We start from the raw sequence: 20,082 nt of genomic DNA, 5'->3' as shown, positions 1-20,082 counted from the left end.
TCCAGGCATCAGAGGAAAGAGAGGCTGGCATTGCACATCCTTGTTGGTATTCTCTGCTCACTCCTTGTCTGAAGTCACTTGGCAGCTCTCTGTTGCTGACCAAAGGCCAGCCTTGAGCAACAGGTGAATCTCCATCCTTGGGGCCTCCCCTCACCCAGGCTTCTCCTGCGGGATGAAAGATATCATGCCATTCTTGTGAAGCCAGCCCACATGAATGGCAGGAGTAGCCTCTAGGTGATCTCTCTGCTCCCGGGCCAGCACACAGCCTGATGGTATCTGCAGAGGAAGGGGTGGAATGTGGAAGTTTACATGACGTCAGGGCACACACATCCTCCTGCCTTGAGCTGGGGGCCCAGCCATCAGCTGCTGTGCTGCATCCTTCCCCCCCCTTCTCGAGAGCCTTGGGCTGCTTTGGAGTCCCCTGCTCCATGCTTCCTGAGAGGATGGGCCTCTGAGCAGGACTTAAACACTTGGTCAAAACAACAACAACAAAACATCTATTGTTTGCATCCTTGGCAGCAGACTCTGTACTAGTGACGTCACATTCCATCTCTCCAGGCCTCAGACTGACCAAGATCCACTGGAAGAGAATTGCTCTGGTCTGTTTGTCACCCTACCCCCCAGAAAAATTCACATGTAGAAATCCTAACCCCCAAAAGAGATGGTATTAGGAGATGTGGCCTTTGGGAGGTAAGTCATAAGGGTAGAGCCCTCACGAATGGGATTAATATCCTACAAAATAGGCCCAACAGAGCTCCCTACCCCCTTCTGCCATGTGTGGATACAGCCAGAAGCCTGCCACCCAGAAAAGGATCCTCACCTACCTTGATCTCAGCCTCCAGCCTCCAGAGCTGTGACAAATGGATACCACCCAGTCCGTGGGATTTCGTTAGAGTGGTCCAAGCAGATGTAGACAGGACTCATCCCAGCCAATCCCCTAATGCAAAGTGTCCTACCCAGTGCACACACGTATGGAAAACCAGCAGATGTGCCTCACGCTTAGGAGAAAATGCCCTAACGTGTCATGCTCGAGGCTGTGAGGACATGCAGAATGTTGGTGGGAAGAGGGCAAGGGGTTTGAACATGCATATTGCAGACCTTTTGGAGTTCTCAGCACCTGTGCCGGTAGAAGAGGGGGGATGGCGAAGGAGTGGGTGGCTGGAAAAAGGCAGATTCAGTAGATCCTGCCCATGGCAGGGCTTTGAAAGTAACAGTGGGAGCTCCTGGGTCCAAGAGAGCACCGGTGACATAGGTCAGTCTGGTTCTGCCTTCCAGAAACTGGCTCCCAGGTCCAAGTGAGGCCTGGAGCTACGTTGCCATGCATAGCATAGGTGGTCTTTTGGGGCATTGAGGACAGTGGCCTCAGACCCCAGATCTTCTTCCCTGGCCCTTCCTTGGACTCATGACGGCCTGGGGTCCTGGAGAAACTCTTTCTTGTGTTCTCCTCATATGGAGGGTGGCACAGGAGAAGTTTAGGCAAGCCAGGTCCCCTCTCGATTGTGAAGACTTGACTTTCTGGCTTCTGATGCTGGACCTGCCGCTCTGTGATCTTGCAGTTCTGGTAAAAGGTGTGGAATGAGAGGTATCACCTGACCAGGAGGGGCCTGGGATTCAAACATGGGCCTTCCACCCAGCCTGAGACCCAGCAAGGTCCTATAACGTGGACCCCCAAGAAAACAGGCTTCAGGGCTTCCTCTTTGCTCCTTCAAACAAATGTTCCCTTTGGAACTGTGAAGCCGGCTACTTCCATACTCAAGTCTATATTAGCATTCAAAGGGTCCGTGCCAGGAACCCATGGGAGAACATGGCACACGTCTGGCAGAACTATAGACACTCATCAGTGGACATTAGGTGTTCAGGAAGTGTTTCTATGTTTGCTACTCTGTAACTGAAAAACAAATCAACTCCAAGAAATCAAATATTTTATGGCTTTACTTAATAATGTTCCAAATCAGTCTCCCCGCCCCCAATCTGCTGTAAGCAAGTCTCTACGAGGAGCTCTAGGTGTCATCCTTGCCCTCTGTCAGTCTGGTCCTTGGGGGGCTGGAGGTGGGCGGAGCAGGGCCTGCGGAGCAGGACTGAGAAACACTGACCCCTTGTCCATCCCTTTCACTCTGTGAGTAATATGTCACGGCCACAGGCAGTGGGGAATAACTAGAGTGAAGAAAGCACAGAGAGGAGGAGAAAAAGGCGGAAAACGAAGGGAGAGAAAGGAATAAAGGAGGAGACACAGATGCTGCAGAAGGCTAAACTCTCACTGTGGTAACCAGAGATTCCAAACCACTAATTCAGCCACGTGCTTTCAAGAGTTCAAGAAAATTATGGGAGTAATGGGATGAACTATGGAACATTAGTACAGGTAATACCTGCTGGGAAATTGGGCCAGGAGTTTCCAGAGCTAAAAGCACAGTTGAGAACATCTACTTATATTTGTTTTTATCTCACCATGATTCAATTTTTGTCCTGTGTATGTTTTATGATATAGCAATACAGTAGAACATGTGTATAATTTATAAATAAATAAATATACCTATATTGAGGAATGTATGCTCAAATACTTTCTATTGATGGGGTACATGGTCAAAAGAGCCTGGAGACCACCTAACTAGAACAATGACAAAAACCACGAAAGACTCCACCATCCTACATATCAAGGCCTGGGGCCTCACCAGGGGCCTTGGCCAGGGTGGCTTAATGCAGAAGGATGACTCTTACTATCTAAACACCCAACTAGCATCTAAGGAAGCTGTATCATAGTGGGCCTGCCCTATGCAACTGTGGCCCCTGAAAGGCAAGTGGGATTGGAATGCAGCCCGTGACCTGCTCATCAAGCCATGTGCCCAGAGAGGGGCACATCTTTCCCCAGGCAGGGGAGACTTTTACTCTCATAATGGTGTTGTATGGATTGCCAATAGCTCTGCTTTTTTTAAATTTGAATCTAATTTTCTAATTGCTTTTGCTTTCATAAATCCAGTTTACTGCTTGTTTTGTCTTCGCCTAATACTAATTTTGAGTTTGCAGCCCTGGAGAGTGTGCATCATGGCAGGGGGACGGGTGGCAGAATGGGGTCCTGGCTTCAGTAAGTGCAGCCCTTCAAAACACAGCCCACCATGGCTGAGAAATCAAAAGTTGAATATCATTTTTGGCCCCTGTGTCTCAGAGACACCCGGAGGCCATCTGACTAGGTGAAATGTCCCACACAGGAAACAAAGAACCAACTCCTCAGTCCAGCCTCTGTTGGGGTCAGCCTGTTGCCTGGGTCCTGGGATGTGGCCTGCAGCAGAGTCTCCATTGGACACAGCTATTCAGCCATGGGAGGTGCCACTTCACTCGGCCTGAGACCACAGTGGAATAATGCAATCCCTTTGAATACAGCCCCGGGGCTCGGAGATGTCCACACAAGTCCCTGCTCACGCTTATCCTCCTGCAAACTCCACTGATTTACCTACTGGGAAATGTGATGTTTTCCCCCCCAAAATGTCCTCTCCTTCTTAGGGAGGAATATCACTTCCTGGTCATCAGCTAGCAGCGAGAAAGGGAGCATTGCTAGGTCTCTGCAGGCTGTCTCTGTGGTGCTCCTGGGACGCTCAAGCATCGGTCTTGGGCTCCTTCATCAATTTGACAAATTCCTTGACGTCCTCTTCCAAGGCCTTGTTCCTCCTCTCCACATCCTCCCGGGAGCGCTCCACGTTGCGGAGGCTGATTTCCAAGGCTGCAGACTTCTTCTTCTCCTTCTCCAGTTCTTCACTGAGCCTCACCACCTTAGCCCACACATCGTAATTTTCCTTTTCAAGGCTACGAGGAAGGAAAGAAAAGAATGAAAGGACGAGGTGTGACCTCTGGACTTTCTCTTCAGCCTTGCCCTCAACCCCCTCTGTCCACTTAACCTTCCACATCCCAAGACCCATCTCCAACCTGTACTTCCTAGTTATGTCCCACCCCCGACAGGAGGACTTCCCAGTAAACCTGAATTCCCAGAGCCTGTCCCCATTTTTGTCATTTGTCATCCATATCATGACATCTCTTGTGTTGTTTTTCATGTCATTTTGTGTTTTGTATCTCCCACCACACAATAAAGTCTTTGAATGAAGAGACCACCTCTAATATTTACAGCCCCACAGCGCCTTGCATCTGTCCTGCTCAGTTGCAAGGTTGACTGACTGCTGAACCCCATCCAGATTCCAGATTCTCGGCACCTGTGTACACATGCAAGCTTTCTCATCCTGCTTCATTGCAGAGCACGGACCAGAGCCTTCTCTTATGAAGGCTCCTGGGGACCGAGATTTGGAGAATCTGGGGGAGCTGCCCCTTGGGAGCAACTGTCCTGCCAGTCCCACCCTTGCTTCTGAATCCCACTCCAAGTGAAGGATCTGTTGGATTCCTGAATTCGCAGGATTTTCACTGTTACTGGCCAAAATCTTAGTCTAGTCTCAGGTGCCCATTTCTCTCCCTCCAGGCTGTGCTGAATTAACCCCTGGGAATGAGAGTACATATGACATTTTTGAGCCAAAGGAGGGAATTTCAGGCCTATGAGGAGACTCTGATTGGAAAGTGGCTTCAGAATTTCTTTCTGTGAGATGCAGCTTCCCTGCTACCCAATGGCCTGCTCATTTTTATACGGAGACTTGAGCTCCTGTTTGAGCCCATCTCTGGCTGCTATCTTCAAGGGCCTTGGTCCATTTTGCAGGCAATGGCCTCTCTTCAGAGCCTTGCTTGCCCCTGCCTGTTTCTTCTTAAAGCCAAATTAGTCTCATTCCTCTGGAATTCCACCCATTACAAATTTAGTTTTCTTCTCTGAGGTCTCCATATCTTTCTTGTTTGGGGGGGAAAACCTCAAAAGAGACACCATGCTAGATCTTGACCACTGACTCCAGTGGAGAGGTAGAACCTGAGTGGGTTTGGGAGGTTGGCTGACCCGAGTTCAAATCCCAGCCCCACCAATGACTAGCTGTGCAACCTTTTTATACTTCCTAAACTCCCATTTCTTCTGTAATATGGGGGTATTACCTATTTCACGGGATAACTGAGGGGATTATATGAGAAGGTGTGTCTGAAGCATGAAGCTTAGAGCAGGCACTGTAGAATGTTAATTCTCCTTCCTCTCCCGAGGATGGAATAGGAGGCTCCCCTGACAGTGGATTCAGAAGACTTTGTTCCCTTCAGGAGAAGCGGCCACCTCAATGGCAGCCAGTTCTTCCCCACCTTGTCAAAGACCCCCGTGCTAGAAACTGGGGCTCAGTGTCTGCTCTGGGGCTACCTCGGTCACTGCCAAGATGTCGCCCAAGTCTCAGAGTCTATAAACAGCTGATTTCAGGTTCTTAGACAAGAAGTTATGTGTTGTTCTAGATGGGCGGCCCTCTGCAGGGAACAAAGGATCAGGCTAACCAAAGTCTTTCTTTCATGTACCTGAGTCTCTAGGGACTGAAAAGTACCTGTCGTTAGAAAACCCCACTAGGTTCACATTTCACTAACTTTTGATTAGTATGACTTTAGGCAAACCTGGATTGAGGTTTCTTCTCAGGAAAAATAAGTGGTGTGAAAAAGATTTCAAGGAAGTAGTTTATCTACTCAAGTGAGCAAATCATATCCGAGCATCTTAGAGATTTGTGTGAAATCGTGGCAACGGCCATGTCACTGGCCTCACTTCCGTTCACCCCCTGCAGTCTGAGATCGTGGAGAGTTAGTGATCCTGACCCAGTGAAGCCTCAGTCAGGTCAGGGGTGCCCAGAAGCTCTGCCTCACTTAGGCTTTCAGGTGGCTGACCAGGCCCTCTGCATTCTCTGCCCTCTCCCCTCAGTCACTCCCCTGCTGCCACCAACCACCGCTCTTCCTCTGCATGAACACGCCAGACCCCTCCCTTCCCATAGCCTCTGCACTTCGGTTCTCTCTGCCTTGCCTGCTCTCCCCCAAACCCACCCCAACCCCTCCCACGTGGACCTCACTAGTTCCCTCCCCTCCTTCAGGCCTTTGCTCGAGTGTCACCTTCTCAGTGAGGTCTTCCCCAACCACCCTATGTAACACTGGAACCCCCTTCCTGAGCTCCCCAACCCCCTGCCCTGCTTTATTTCTCTCCCTACCATTTTCCACCATCTAATATAGCATATGTTTAAATTATCTGTTTGTATTCTCTGTCTGTCTCCGCTAGAAGGAAAGCTCTATAAGCAAAAGGGCTTTCGTGTGTTTTGTTCAGTGCTATTCTCTAACAGCTGAGATGGTGCCTGGCACGTAGTAGATGCTCAATAAATGTTTGCAGAGTTGATGAATGACATTAATATGAAAATTTTAAAAATTTCTCTTAATTCATTAAGACATGTTGATGCTTAAACAACCACTGTTTGGAACCAGTTGATTAAACTACTTAAGCTACATATTTAACTTTTCATGAATGTAAGGTAAAGCTTAGAGTTTTCACTAATTTAGTCATCTCCTCAATGCCTTTGCCCTGTTCCTCATTAGGCCCAACTGCTGTAGATAGCGTCTTCTGTAACTGAAGTTTTATAATGTCATTTCTCTGGCAGAGGAGAGCAATCCCTATTGCTTTTAAGATGGAAGGCGAGTGGCTGCCCAGGGCCCTCTTACTTTTGACTTACTTTTCAATCTGTTCCTCATACATTTGCTTCTGTGTTTCTATTTCCTTTCGCAGCTTCTGGACCATCCTCTGCAAGGATTCAAGTTCCTCTTCTCCGGAGTTATTTTTCCCAGGCCCGGTTTCAGAGTTTAGGCTGGCAAAAGCATCTCTCTTGGAGTCACAGGCCTGGGATGACAGTGTACCGGCTTCATCCCCAGGGGACCCCGGCTGTGTGGGGACGTTATCATAGGTGGAAGTCCGCTGGGAGTCGAAAAACTGTGGCACACCTTGAGACATCGTTCTCCTGTGCCCGTCCCCTGCCTTCCCCTCCGAAGAAGACCAGAACTCATTTTTAAAGATCTCTACTTTGCAGCTGTTGGCACCTTGCAAAGCTGATGTCAAGAAGCATTTCCGGTTAGGGAGCGTCTGAGTCCTTTTTCGTGACTGCAGCTTCCAATCTCCTGGCTTTTCCCTGGATGCTTTGTCTTCTAGACACCCATCACTTGGCCGTTGTCCAGTGGGGCTGGTTGCATCTGAGTCGCTGGCCTAGAAAAAAGTGACCACGGATGTTACATGGGTTTTTCCCACACGTATCACGTTCCCAAGATAAGGATTAGAGACTTGAAAGAAAGTATCTCCTGGCCACACACCTATGAAACTCAATTAGAAGACAATCTCCTAATTTGTCACATTAGTTGATTATCTGTGTGGCATTTTTCCAAAAGGATATTATACTTGAAGGAACTCATGCTCTAGAGGTAAACTGCTGACTAAAATCAATGGTTTGCTTGTGGTAAGGGGCCCTAAACTAGGATTCTTTTATAACCTTAGAATGGGGGGTGGGGAGGGGGGCTTTTCTAACTATGACCCAAATACAGAAACCATATAAGAATAATTTGATAAAGTCAACCCACATGTCTTTCCATGACCCACAAAATAAGACAAAGAAATCACCACATGCTAAATCAAAGAAGAAATGACAAACTGACAAACATATTTGCAATGTATATCACAGACAACAGGCTACTCTCCATAATGCATAAAGTTCATAAAAATTGAGAAGAAAAAGACTAATATAAATATCGGCAAAGAGCAAGATCAAAGAGTTCATGGAGGAAAAGTGCAACATAAAAATAATGTTTGAACACTCTTATAACAGGAAAAACTCAAACTGAAATTAAAATTACTGAAATATTAGTTCTCATCTAACAGATGGTCAATCCTCCAAAATCTGACAACACATTCTGCTGGTGAAACTATAGGGAAATAGGTTATTTCATGCATTGCTGGTGGAAGTGCAAAATGGCACAACCACTGTTTAACAATTTTAATCAAAATTACCTATTACAAATCTATTTACCCTCTGACTCAGCAATCGTACTTCTGGGAATTTATCCCAGAAATACATTTGCCTGAGCACAAAATGAAGTATGGTCAAGGTTATTCATTGCCTCCTTGCTTGTAGTACAAAGGAGTAAAAGAAACCTGTTCATCTATGGAGGTTGGCTGAGTAGATCACGGTACATGCACAGGATGGAACACCATACATCTGCCAGAAACTTGAGGTTGTAGGAGGTACTGCCTATGTATTGACATGGAAAGGTCTCCAGGGTATCCGTTAAACAGAAAAATTCAAGATACACAGTAGTGTGTGTGTGTGTGTGTGTGTGTGTGTGTGTGTGTGTGTGTGTGGAGAGGGAAGAGTGAGTATGTTATGCTTTGTGTAAAAAGGGAGGTAAATAACAATTTACACTCATATCTGCTTATATTTGCATAAAGGAACACTGGAAGGATAAAAAAGAAACTGACAAAGGCAGGGAAAAATAAGGTGGGTGAAGACAGCAGAGGGAGCAGGAGTTCTAAACATATCTCTTTTGTTTTGACTTTCTTGAGTGACGCGTATATATTTTTAGATTACATTTAAAAGAAAAAGATTGAGCCCTAAAATGAGAGAATCAGGTCTCAAGCTGTCTGTCTGATGCTTCTAGGTCATCACCTGCTTTGGCAACCCCACCTGGAATCAGAAGGACCTGGGCCCTGAGATGCAAACTAGATCTAAGTCCCACTCTCTACCATTCTACTGCTGTCATCTTGGGACAGCTGGTCAACCTCCCTGAGCCTCAGCGCCTCATCTATAAAATGTGGATGATAAATTCTGCCCTACAGAGTAACGGTGAGGATTCCAGATGTGATCTATTTAAGGTTCCCAGCACACTGCCTGTCCATTGCTGCCCATACTGTTACAATAAATACAGAAACCTGTCAAATGAGTACAACACTGGCTACTCTCAAAGACGTCTAGGATGATTTCATTATATGATGTATAAACATTTCTAAATATTAATTTGATTTTAGAGTATTAGTAAATGCACTGTGTCCAGACAGGCATCACCCAAGAAAAATCACAACTACCACCATCTTTATTTCCAATACATTCTTAATCATCCTTGGGATTAACAGTAGGCAACTGACATTACCTGGCGAACTGGAAATTTTACATTCATTCCTTGACCGCACATAAAGAATTAAGCTGCTATATAAAGTTCACACGTTCTTTTAAAAAATATTTGCCTCTATAAATACGTTAAAATATCTGAGCTTTGTAAATTATTGGCCTAAATAATTTCAGAGTCTGCAGAGTTTTTTGACATTGTGAACGTGAGCCCCAACCCTTCAGTACAAATGAGGGGGTTGACATTGCTGAGACAGCTTATCAGGGAATGAGAAATATTACACAAACACATCACATACTCTGAGAAAGGAATCACGTTTCATGGCTTAGCAGGAAACCGTTCTCTCTGGACTTTCACCCGGAATTTTCAACAACTCTCACTAGAACGTTAACACTGCGATATGTAGCTTCCCCATCGAAATTCCCTGGACTGAGTTTAAAAGGGTTTAGAGTGGGCTTTAGTGAGGACTCCCATTGCTTAGTCACTGGGGGATGGGCACACATGTCACCAATCCCACCTCCAGGATACCAACTAGAAACCAGATTTTGAAAGAGGCCAGGCTTTCAAGATTCATTCACATGGGTCTAGATCAGCTGTGCCCACTGCCACAGCATCACCCAGGACTCCCTAAATCGCCACTCCAGAGCAGCTCTTACATGGAATGACCTGGACTGAAGGAGGAGTCGGATGGAAGGAGGAAGGCTCTCTGCACCTTACCATGTTACTGACGCTGTCTGTCCTAGAAATTGGAGGGTCCTCAGTGGCATCCCAGCCCACAGAGCTTCGAGCCACTGGAGGTTTCTTGGGGTCATTTTGGGGGGCAGGGGGTGACAAGGGTGCATCCTTGGACTTGGGAAAGAGGATTTCATGGTCTCTGATCATCATGGTCATCACTCTTTGGATCTGAGGAGTCCCTGAAAGAAAGAAGAAAGAGATTTGTAGTGCTGGACTATGGGGCAGAGGGCAGGTGGTCTTCAAGGTTCTCCACCCATGAGACGTCTGTCTCTAAACTTGACTCTAAAACCACACAGCCCCAAAGGACCTCATTTGCTCCTCACAGGATCCTTCTTAATTGCTTGGGGTAGGAGATTGTGGTGAATGGGATGGGATAGAAGAAGGATACGGCAGTGGGGTGAAAGAGGGTTATTTTCGGCTTACAGTCCTCTGGATCAGTCTTTGATCAGGTTATAGGCAATACGACAGGAAAGAAAATGAAGACATTTTTCTCTCTTGATGTGACCCTCAGTATGACATCTGATTTCTTATTGCATGCATAGAGGATGCATACCAGGCATACTGCCTCCCCCAAACCATGGCAGACATCAGTACTCTGTGTCAGGACTCTTGTTCACTGAAGCAAGACACTGCCTCAGAAGTCTTTTCAGCACAGCTTTACAAGTAACCTCTTTGGGAGTTGTCTTATAAAATCACACTTGTTTGCTCTCTCTGGCTAAGGATGTTTAAAAGTACTGAAAGACTAAGAAACACTAACTAACTGTTCTGGTGCTAGCCTATCATACTGTGTGATGATTGGTAAATCTGTAACCTCTCTGCTCTGCTGTGACCTGGGAAATGAACATAATTCCTGCCTGCTTATTTCACAGGGCTACTTTACAACTCAGACAAGATGATCAACGGAAAATGCTTGGCAAGTTGCAGGAGCAATTTGGTAGCAATGTCACTGTCTTTACTTCCTCTGCCCCTACATTCACCACAGGACCAGCGTACCTCTCATGATCACAGCAGGGTCTTCGACCTTCGACCTGATGAGATTCACACCAATCACAGTAGCCAGATTGTCCACACTCATCTTGTTAACTCCACAGTTCAGCTGGATTTCATGGAGAAACCTGTGGGCAACCAGGAAATCCCAGAGTAGGAAATAGGAAGTTGCCACAAGGAAGCACTTCCAGGTACCCACAGGATCCCAGAGGTGGGTCTCAACTCTTTACTTCTGGTCTCAGGAATGGGACCAGTCTGCTCTGACTACAAGAATTTAGCTTCCCCCTGAAAGAGTCAAGATCAAGGAAGAAGAGACACAAGCAACCCAGCTGGTGATGGTGGCACTGGGGCCGAGGGTGGAGTCACATCAGCAGGAGGCAGGGTCCAGTTCAGGGAGCTAAGAGGAGACAAGAAGGACTAAAATGGGTGTTTGACTATCCCTGGTCCTGACTTTACAGGCTTCTCTCCCAGGCTCTCAGCACCTATCCCAGCGGAGTCTCCAGAGAAGAAAACTTCATCGTGGGAAGAGCTCAGAAATGGGAATTCATGGTGCCTCCCTGCTCTCATCCTCAGGTTACGCTACCAAGCATCTCAAATTCTCAGCAAGTGCTCAAAAACTAACACTGAATTTTTGCTGTAATCCCACCTATTTGAGGAATGACTCTCTCAGATTCACTATTTTAAAAACCTGAAAAGATCAGGAAAAAACACTTCTAAATATTGTCTCTCAAAACCATTTTTAAGTGAATCGGCTGAAGCAACATAAAATTCCAAATACAGAGAAATTATCAAATAAGTGGCAGGGGCGGGGTGTCCAAATGAGGAAACATTATGGAATATTATGGAGTCATGTACAATCCTACTTTGTGACTAGGAAAATGCTCACAATACAACATTTAGCCAAAAGAAGCAGGATACAAGCATATATGTATGTATATTTTATTAAAAAATATATTTCTAATTTGGTATAAAAATTGTTTCCCTATATTTATATCGATGCCTGTGATCATCTATCACAGAGACAAAAACATTCAGAAGGAAACACACTCAAATATTAACAGTGACTTTTTCTGGGTGAGGAGATTTGGGGAAGTTTTCATTTATTTACAGGATTTCATATTCTCCTAGTTTCCATATCAAGCACGTAACTCTTTTATCATCTGGAAACTACAAAAAATTATATAAAAAAAATAAAAGTAGGGCTTCCCTGGTGACACAGTGGTTAAGAATCCGCCTATCAATGCAGGGCACACAGGTTTGAGCCCTGGTCCAGGAAGATCCCACATGCTGCAGAGCAACTAAGCCCGTGCACCACAACTACTGAGCCTGTGCTCTAGAGCCCACGAGCCACAACTACTGAAGCCCATGCGCCTAGAGCCTGTACTCCACAGCAAGAGAAGCCACAGTAATGAGAAGCCCGCGTACCGCAACTAGAGAAAGCCCACGTACAGCAACAAAGACCTAAAGCAGCCAAAAATAAATAAATTAAAAAAAAATAAAGATAACTTTCAGCTATGTCTGACATGGAGATCCAGGCTCCCAACTCAGCCAGATCTGGGTCAATCCACATGCTATGTGTTGCAGCACATAGCAGGTCCGTCCTCAGAAAGGGAATTAAGAAAGGTGGCCTGGGATGAATGTCTCTGGGGTGCTAAGTTATGGTCCAGAGACAGGAAGATGGGAGACAATTGTAGAAATATTATAAGGATTCTGGGTTCTAATGCCTGTCCCAGGACTCTGGGCAGCACTGGGGCAGGCTTGAAGAAGGAAGCATGTTTCTTTTTTATGCTGATTGGTTTTCCGGGATCCTTTCAATTATCTTGGGGACACAGGAAACTACCTCAGTGCTACGTGAATAGAGTTGACCTTCCAGAGGTTTGGAACAGAATCTCTTAAGTTCACAGAGATACTCTTTTCTCCTCTAACTGGGGAATTCATTCTGGTGTGGCTGAAAATTATGGAACTGATACCAGGTGCCTCTTACCTGCAGATGTAGCTCAGGAGGCTATAGTTGTCTCGAGGAAGGATGGAGAGCTGCTTCATCAACTCCTGCTGAGCCTGGGAAGAGATTTTTAATGTCAGTAGAAGAGCCTGCTCACTTGCCAGCAATGGGACCCTGGAGCATAACTGGTGTATCTCTGCAGAAGCAACACTTTGGCAGTCACTCCTGTTCCCATAGTGTGTGTGTGTGTGCATGTGTGTGTTTTAACATCTTTATTGGTGTATATTTGCTTTACAATGGTGTGTTAGTTTCTGCTGTATAACAAAGTGAATCAGCTATACATATACATATATCCTCATAATCTCTTCCCTCTTGCGTCTCCCTCCCTCCCACCCTCCCTATCCCACCCCTCTAGTGGGTCACAAAGCACCGAGCTGATCTCTCTGTGCTACGCGGCTGCTTCCCACTAGCTATCTACCTAATGATTGGTAGTGTATATATGTCCACGCCACTCTCTCACTTCGTCCCAGCTTACCCTTCCCCCTCCCTGTGTCCTCAAGTCCATTCTCTACATTTGCATCTTTATTCCTGTCCTGCCCCTAGGTTCTTCAGAGCCAATTTTTGTTTGTTTTTTTTTAGATTCCATATATATGTGGAATACAAATACAGTTTGTTTTTTTTTAGATTCCATATATATGTGGAATACAAATACAGTATTTGTTTTTCTCTTTCTGACTTACTTCACTCTGTATGACAGTCTCTAGGTCCATCCACCTCACTACAAATAACTCAATTTCGTTTCTTTTTATGGCTGAGTAATATTCCATTGTATATATGTGCCACATCTTCTTCATCCATTCATCTGTCAGTGGACACTTAGGTTGCTTCCATGTCCTGGCTATTGGAAATAGAGCTACAATGAACATTGTGGTACATGACTCTTTTTGAATTATGGTTTTCTCAGGGTATATGCCCAGTAGTGGGATTGCTGGGTCATTTGGTAGCTCTATTTTTAGTTTTTGGAGGAACCTCCATACTATTCTCCATAGTGGCTGTATCAATTTACATTCCCACCAACAGTGCAAGAGTGTTCCCTTTTCTCCACACCCTCTCCAGCATTTATTGTTTCCAGATTTTTTGATGATGGCCATTCTGACCGGTGTGACGTGATACCTCATTGTAGCTTTGATTTGCATTTCTCTAATGATTAGTGATGTTGAGCATCCTTTCATGTGTTTGTTGGCAGTCTGTATATCTTCTTTGAAGAAATGTCTATTTAGATTTTCTGCCCATTTTTGGATTGGGTTGTTTGTTTTTTTGTTATTGAGCTGCATGAGCTGCTTGTATATTTTGGAGATTAATCCTTTGTCAGTTTCTTCATTTGCAAATATTTTCTCCCATCCTGAGGGTCTTTTCGTCTTGTTTATGGTTTCCTTTGCTGTGCAAAAGCTTTTAAGTTTCATTAGGTCCCATTTGTTTATTTTTATAAAACTTCTAATTTTGAAATCACTATAAATCCACAGGAAGTTGCAAGAATAGCCTGGAGAGGTTCACTGTTTTTTTGTACCTTATATTTTTTTATTCATCTGCGATTATGTCCTCCTCCCTGCCTCAGAGCTACTCTAAGGCAAGAACTATTTGATAACCATACTCCCAATAATTGTTTGCTTAACAAATGCTTGAGCTGTAACTCTCCAATAAAGAATTCGACCAGAAGCAAATGCCCCCCAAGTCACTTTAAAAGTATTGTGAAAAGGAGGATGTTTCTGAGAACTGAGGTTTCGTGTGATATGGTTTTGCTGGGAGCTGCTAGAACCCAGGGACAGCTGACCAAGCTGGAAGGCAGGCGAGAGGTCCGAAGGTTACAGCTTCACGATGACACTGAATGTTAGAGACAGCCCCACAAGGAATGCAAGTGCCAGGAAGAGGAAGGACAGTGAATTTTCTTTGTTCTTTTTGCTCACAGTGTCTGCAGTCACCATCTACAACATCGTGATTGTAAAAGTGCACCAGTGTACATGAGACACACAGGCTCTCCTCAAACCTGAGCAGCTCCTCCAGGAGAAAATGCACCCTATGGCGTGTCGGCCTGCATGCAGTGACTTGGTGCAGCCCCACTGGATCTAGAATGCCTGCTTCATACTGATTCCCTCCTCTTCAGTTTAGTCAAGTAAATTCTTTGCAAAGGTTGCTTTAGACTCACGCCTCCCAGTGATCGCCTCTGCCACGTTTTCACCCATGAGAGAGGCTGTGATCCCTCACTCTGTCCAGATCTGTGCTACCATGGATTAGAAACTCTCAAATATGTTGAGATCGAGAAAAGTTGGGAGAAGCAGGTCTAAATCAAAGAAGTTCAGGGGTGGGAGTCTGCTTGTCAGAACTGCATCCATGGACCTCCTTTCCTTTCCCTGAAGCTGTGGGGCAAGACATCACCTGAAGCATTCACCTTTTTAGCCAACTTTTAAACCTTATTCCATAAAATTGTATTACTTTTGCAAAGGTGAGCTGATATGTCTGTATAAATTCAGACTTTCCATATCCTATTTTAACCCCCCCAAATTCATAAATCATACACAAAATATCCTAAAATCAGATCATGCAACCTAATTTTTGCGTTGGGAAATAGCTACAGAGGCTATAGTGCGTTAGTTGCATCCTTATCGTGCTCTTTCTTTCCTAGCGCTAAATATAAAAACACCTTTTTTCTTGTACCAGGATCTACTTAATTTGTGAGTCTCCTCCCTCTCAATCAGGATGGAAGTTCTCACAGCTGTATTTTCTTCCAGGGCTAGGGCACTATCTCTTCAATGATTTTATATTATAGATATATACTTTTTCTGGGAGCATACTATATAATAAATGCTGAAGTAGAGCAGAGACTAAACATCCCCTTGAATCAATAATTTTAAAATGTCACTCACTTGTGACATACATCCCATGGTCCTCAAAACGATCCTGTTATTATGAAATGTGTCTAAGTTTGTGCTGTCTAGTACAACAGCAACTTGACACATGTGACTATTATAAAATAAAATAAAAGAAAGTAAAATAAAATAAAATAAAATCAGAAGTTTGGCTCCTCAGTTGTGTGAGCCACGTTTCAAGTGCCTAGTGGCCATGTATAGCTAGGGGCTACTACATTGGACAGTGCAGTTATGTAACAGTTCCACCATCGTAGAAAGTTCTCTCGGGCTAAGTAAATAAACTGAGTCTCACAGAAGATGCATCATTTGCTCAATGGCAAAATCAAAGTGAAATTCACTGCAAGTTTTTCTGTGCACCACTTTGCCAGAGAGAACTTTTAACATAGTAGTGCTAAACACTAACCTCCCCAAAGTGGGCAGTTAGACCCCTTTATTAGCTGTGTAACAAATGCATTCATGGGCCATTTAGATTTGCAAATCTTGGTTAAAAACCATAATGGTTTTATTGCTGTCAGTCAGGTTTTTTTTTGCTGGTTGGCTAGTTTGTTGTCAGTCAGATTTCCTTTTACTGGTTGGTTAGTTTGTTTAACATGTTGACTACAAGGGCTTTACAGTAACCCTCACCTTCTGAAGCAGGACAACTAACTCTATTGAGATACAAACCTTTCCCTCATCTGCATTCGTGAGCTGCCCACAGAGCAGGAAACCCTCATACTGGCTCCAGGGGACTACTGGCTCTGGGAGGTCTCGGAGGTAGAGCTTCATCAGGGAGGCTACCGTGTGCACATCTGTATCTCTGGAAAAAAACAAACAATGTTTTTTGAAAACAGAACTCCAGAACTCTCCTCACCTCCCCCTTGGGGATCCACTGAATAAGATCCCAGCTTCCAGAAAGAAATTTTGCAGAGGAGTAGAGTCTGATAAAGATGTATCTGACCAAAATATTTTTGCAACTCCCCCTTCTGGAATAATAACCCCCAAGACCTTTTCCTTTATCTCTTCTACCTAACTGCCTCAAAGATAAGTTTAAGGTCTACTCTTCCAATAAGCCTGTTAAACTATTCTAGTCTTCATTGCTTTCTTCTCTCTCCAAGTCACTTAGTACAATTGAGCATTCTCTACTTAGTCTCTAGTTTTTCATGTGGTAACTCCTCATAGCTATGACCCATTGATCTCTTTAGTCTATCAGAGAGCTTAAAGTAGGTCTGGGATTCATTCACATATTCACACAATCATTTATTCAGCCAAGTGTGCTGAGAGAACCTACTAGGTGCAAGACACTATGTCAGGCACTGGGGTTTCAGCAGTGAACCTGAGGGACACACAGGATCCCTGTCCTCATGGAGTGACAGAGCTATGCAGACTCAAATGTTACCAAGTCATATACATGTTACCAGCCAAGCCTGGCCCATCACCTTTATTTGTACAGCCTGTGAGCTAAGAATGGATCTAACGTTTTCAAATGGTTGGGGAAAAAACTCAAAAGGAGAATATTTCATGGCATGTGAAAATCATGTGAAATTTGAATTTCAGCATCCATAAATAAAGTGTTATAGGAACATAGCCATGCTCATGCATCTTTGTATTGTCTTTGGCTGAATTCTGGTATAAGAACAGAGTTGAGTAGCTGCAACAGAGACTGTCTGGTCTGCAAAGCCTAAATATTTCATACGTGGCCCTTTAAGAAAAGTCTGCTGATCCCTGGTTTATGGAGCTATTGTGTTTATTCCGCAGCTCTATAAGAGAAAATGAGTCAGAATATACCATATACTTGAAACTCATTAGTGAAGAATATTTATTTCATATCAAGAAAAACTGGTCATGCACCCCAATGTTCATAGCAACACTATTTGCAATAGCGAAGACACGGAAGCAACCTAAATGTCCATCGACAGGTGAATGGATAAAGAAGATGTGCTATGTATACACAGTGGAATATTACTCAGCCATAAAAAGAGTGAAATAATGCCATCTGCGGCAACATGGATAGACCTAGAGATTATCATACTAAGTAAAGTCAGTCAGACAGAGAAAGACAAATATCATACGATATCACTTATACGTGGAATCTTAAAAAAATTTGATACAAATGAACTTATTAACAAAACAGAAATAGACTCACAGACATAGAAAAACAAACATGGTTACCAAGGGGGAAAGGGGGGGGGTGGAGGGATAAATGGGAATTTGGGATTAACAAATGCACAATACTATATATAAAATAGCTAAACAACAAAGACCTACTGTGTAGCACAGGGAACAATAGTCAATATCTTGTAATAGCCTACAATGGAAAAGAATCTGAAAAGGAATACATATATACATATATACATATATATATATATATATATACACACACACATATTTATATAAATTAATCACTTTGCTATACACCTAAAACTTTGTAAATCAACTATACTTCAATAAAAAAAGAAAGAAAGAAAAAGAAAAACTGGTATCTGTAAGAGACACTCCCAGCAGTATTTTGAAAAGCTGTGATGGGGCAAGAGGTCCAGCTGATCTGAGTGGCTCTTGGGCTTCAGCAATGGGGACATAGAAGCGGCTGGGCTGGGTGGGATCACATCCTGGAAGAGAGCCGGGAGGGGTGGAGTTGGGCAGGAGAAGAAGGCAGGCATCTGAGGCCTCAGAAACCAGAACATCAAGGCTTGACTGTGGAGCTCTCTATCTTGACGTTTCATGTAAATGTTTTCTTTTTGGTTTTTGACAGCCAGTGGTTGGAACTGTCTTCTGGAAACGTTCCCCACTTTGCAGCCTGTGAACTCCGCCTCCGAAGGAGAAACTTGAGCTGCACAGAGCCCTGCCTCTGCTCCACTGCTGCCCTCAGGAAATCGCGGGGTGGAGACCATTCACTTAAGTGGGGATTCCTGGAAAAGCCTTCCCTGCTGAGTCACTGCCTAAAAATACCTTGGCAAAGCCCTCTCGTCAAAATGCAGGAGAAGTTCCCCAGAAAATGGCAGGACAGCTGCCGCTGACACTTTGCAGGGCAGCATTCTCCTAAATCCTAAAATCTCCTTGTCCCAAATCCTCTGCATCACGGTCCACCCAGTGGTCTTAATCAGAGTCCAGGGTCTCAGGTTTGATTGAAGTCTCTTCCTCACCCCACATCCTCTAATCCTACTCGGCAAATGTCCCAGGAATCCCTCTAGCCCTCACGTCCTGTCCTTTTCCAGAAGGCCATGGTCTTTTGCCAGGATTCTGCCAGCCCCTTTCTGGCCTCCTGGCTCCTCGACTCCATTCTCCAATGCACTGTCCATCACTGGCACAGCCCCCAACACTCAAAACATACCCACAGAACAAATATGGGAAACAAAGAATTTGAAATGAGAAAAACAGCATAGATGATACATCGAGAACCAGAAACTTTTGAAGAGAAACAGCAATAAAAAAAAGACAAACTCTATAGAGAGTTCAATCAGGAGAACCTAATAGCCAACATTAGAAAAGATAGAGGGGTTGTAACCACACATATAGGAGTGATACTTCAAAATTATCACCAGAAAACACAGTTAGCCATCTAAATCATCATAGAATATTGCAAACCACAGAAAACTTCCCAATTTATTTTGCCAGGGGAAGAAAATGCTGCTTGGTCTGGGGCTGAGTCCTCAGGCTTATCTATTGTCTCAGCTTAAGTGTCATTTTTGGGGGGGGGCATTCTAATCCAGCAGACCATGTCAAAAAGCCTCGTGTTGAGATGAAAAGTGATGAAAAAATGGAATGAAATGAAAAACTAGATGGTATTAATACCATCTACTTTTCTTTTTGGCATTTAACACAATGGAAAGTCTACAGTTATGTCTTTACATTTTTGGTTTAATGTTTGTGCCCCCATTGTAACAGAGCTGGATCAGATGTCATGCTTATAATCTAAGTTTCCAGCATGATTTTTCCTGAGTCTGCTTTTCCTCCAACCTAATGGAACATCCCTATATGAGGTTATATGAACTTCTGAGTTCAATGCCTGACCCATCAGAGATTAGCCAGGGTCTCCCAGGTGGTCTGCCTACTCTTCCCTTGTAGCACTGACCTTATAATGTGGCATGTATGTCCTTTTCTCACAGAAATATAGGTATGGGAAGTGTATCGTGTATTGGCAGTATCCATCCCAGTAGATGGATATCCATCCCATACTGTTTATATGTTTAATGAGCGCCAGATACATCCAGTAGAATCTATCAAGTAAGAGCGCCTTGGTTTTTCTTCATTCTAGTGAGGCAATTTGGGGGATCTCTGGTGGAACTGCATACATGACCTATGTAGAGGATCTAGGTGAGCACCCACACAGGGTCACGTGGACACAAGAGTCATCCCTGGGAGGACTCCAAAGAGCCACAGTCCACCCTTCTTATTACCTGGATGTGTAACTCTTTTCCTCAGTTCTAGAGGGTGGAGCTATCATGACAAGGTGTAGTAACTCTCTTCCCTCCAGCCCCAAATATTTCACAGAATCAA

The 20,082-nt window shown here is 44.4% G+C and overlaps 1 protein-coding gene across 4 annotated transcripts in view; it reads right to left on the bottom strand.

Moving 5' to 3' along the window:
* Positions 1-1,914: 1,914 nt before the first annotated feature.
* Positions 1,915-20,082, bottom strand: part of ARHGAP25 (Rho GTPase activating protein 25) — an 86,878-nt gene continuing 68,710 nt past the window's right edge. For all 4 annotated transcript variants that reach the window (XM_032653083.1, XM_032653082.1, XM_032653084.1 and 1 more), the window contains 6 exons: positions 16,273-16,405; positions 12,728-12,801; positions 10,750-10,871; positions 9,739-9,935; positions 6,591-7,114; positions 1,915-3,795 (listed from right to left, as the gene is read on the bottom strand). In XM_032653083.1, coding sequence (XP_032508974.1) covers positions 3,588-3,795; positions 6,591-7,114; positions 9,739-9,935; positions 10,750-10,871; positions 12,728-12,801; positions 16,273-16,405 — 1,258 coding nt within the window. In that variant the 3' untranslated portion in view covers positions 1,915-3,587. The remainder of the gene's footprint in view (positions 3,796-6,590; positions 7,115-9,738; positions 9,936-10,749; positions 10,872-12,727; positions 12,802-16,272; positions 16,406-20,082) is intronic.

This window comes from Phocoena sinus, chromosome 13 (assembly GCF_008692025.1).
Source record: "Phocoena sinus isolate mPhoSin1 chromosome 13, mPhoSin1.pri, whole genome shotgun sequence".
Taxonomy (NCBI): Eukaryota; Metazoa; Chordata; class Mammalia; order Artiodactyla; family Phocoenidae; genus Phocoena; species Phocoena sinus.
This window is presented reverse-complemented; position numbering and strand designations above follow the sequence as displayed.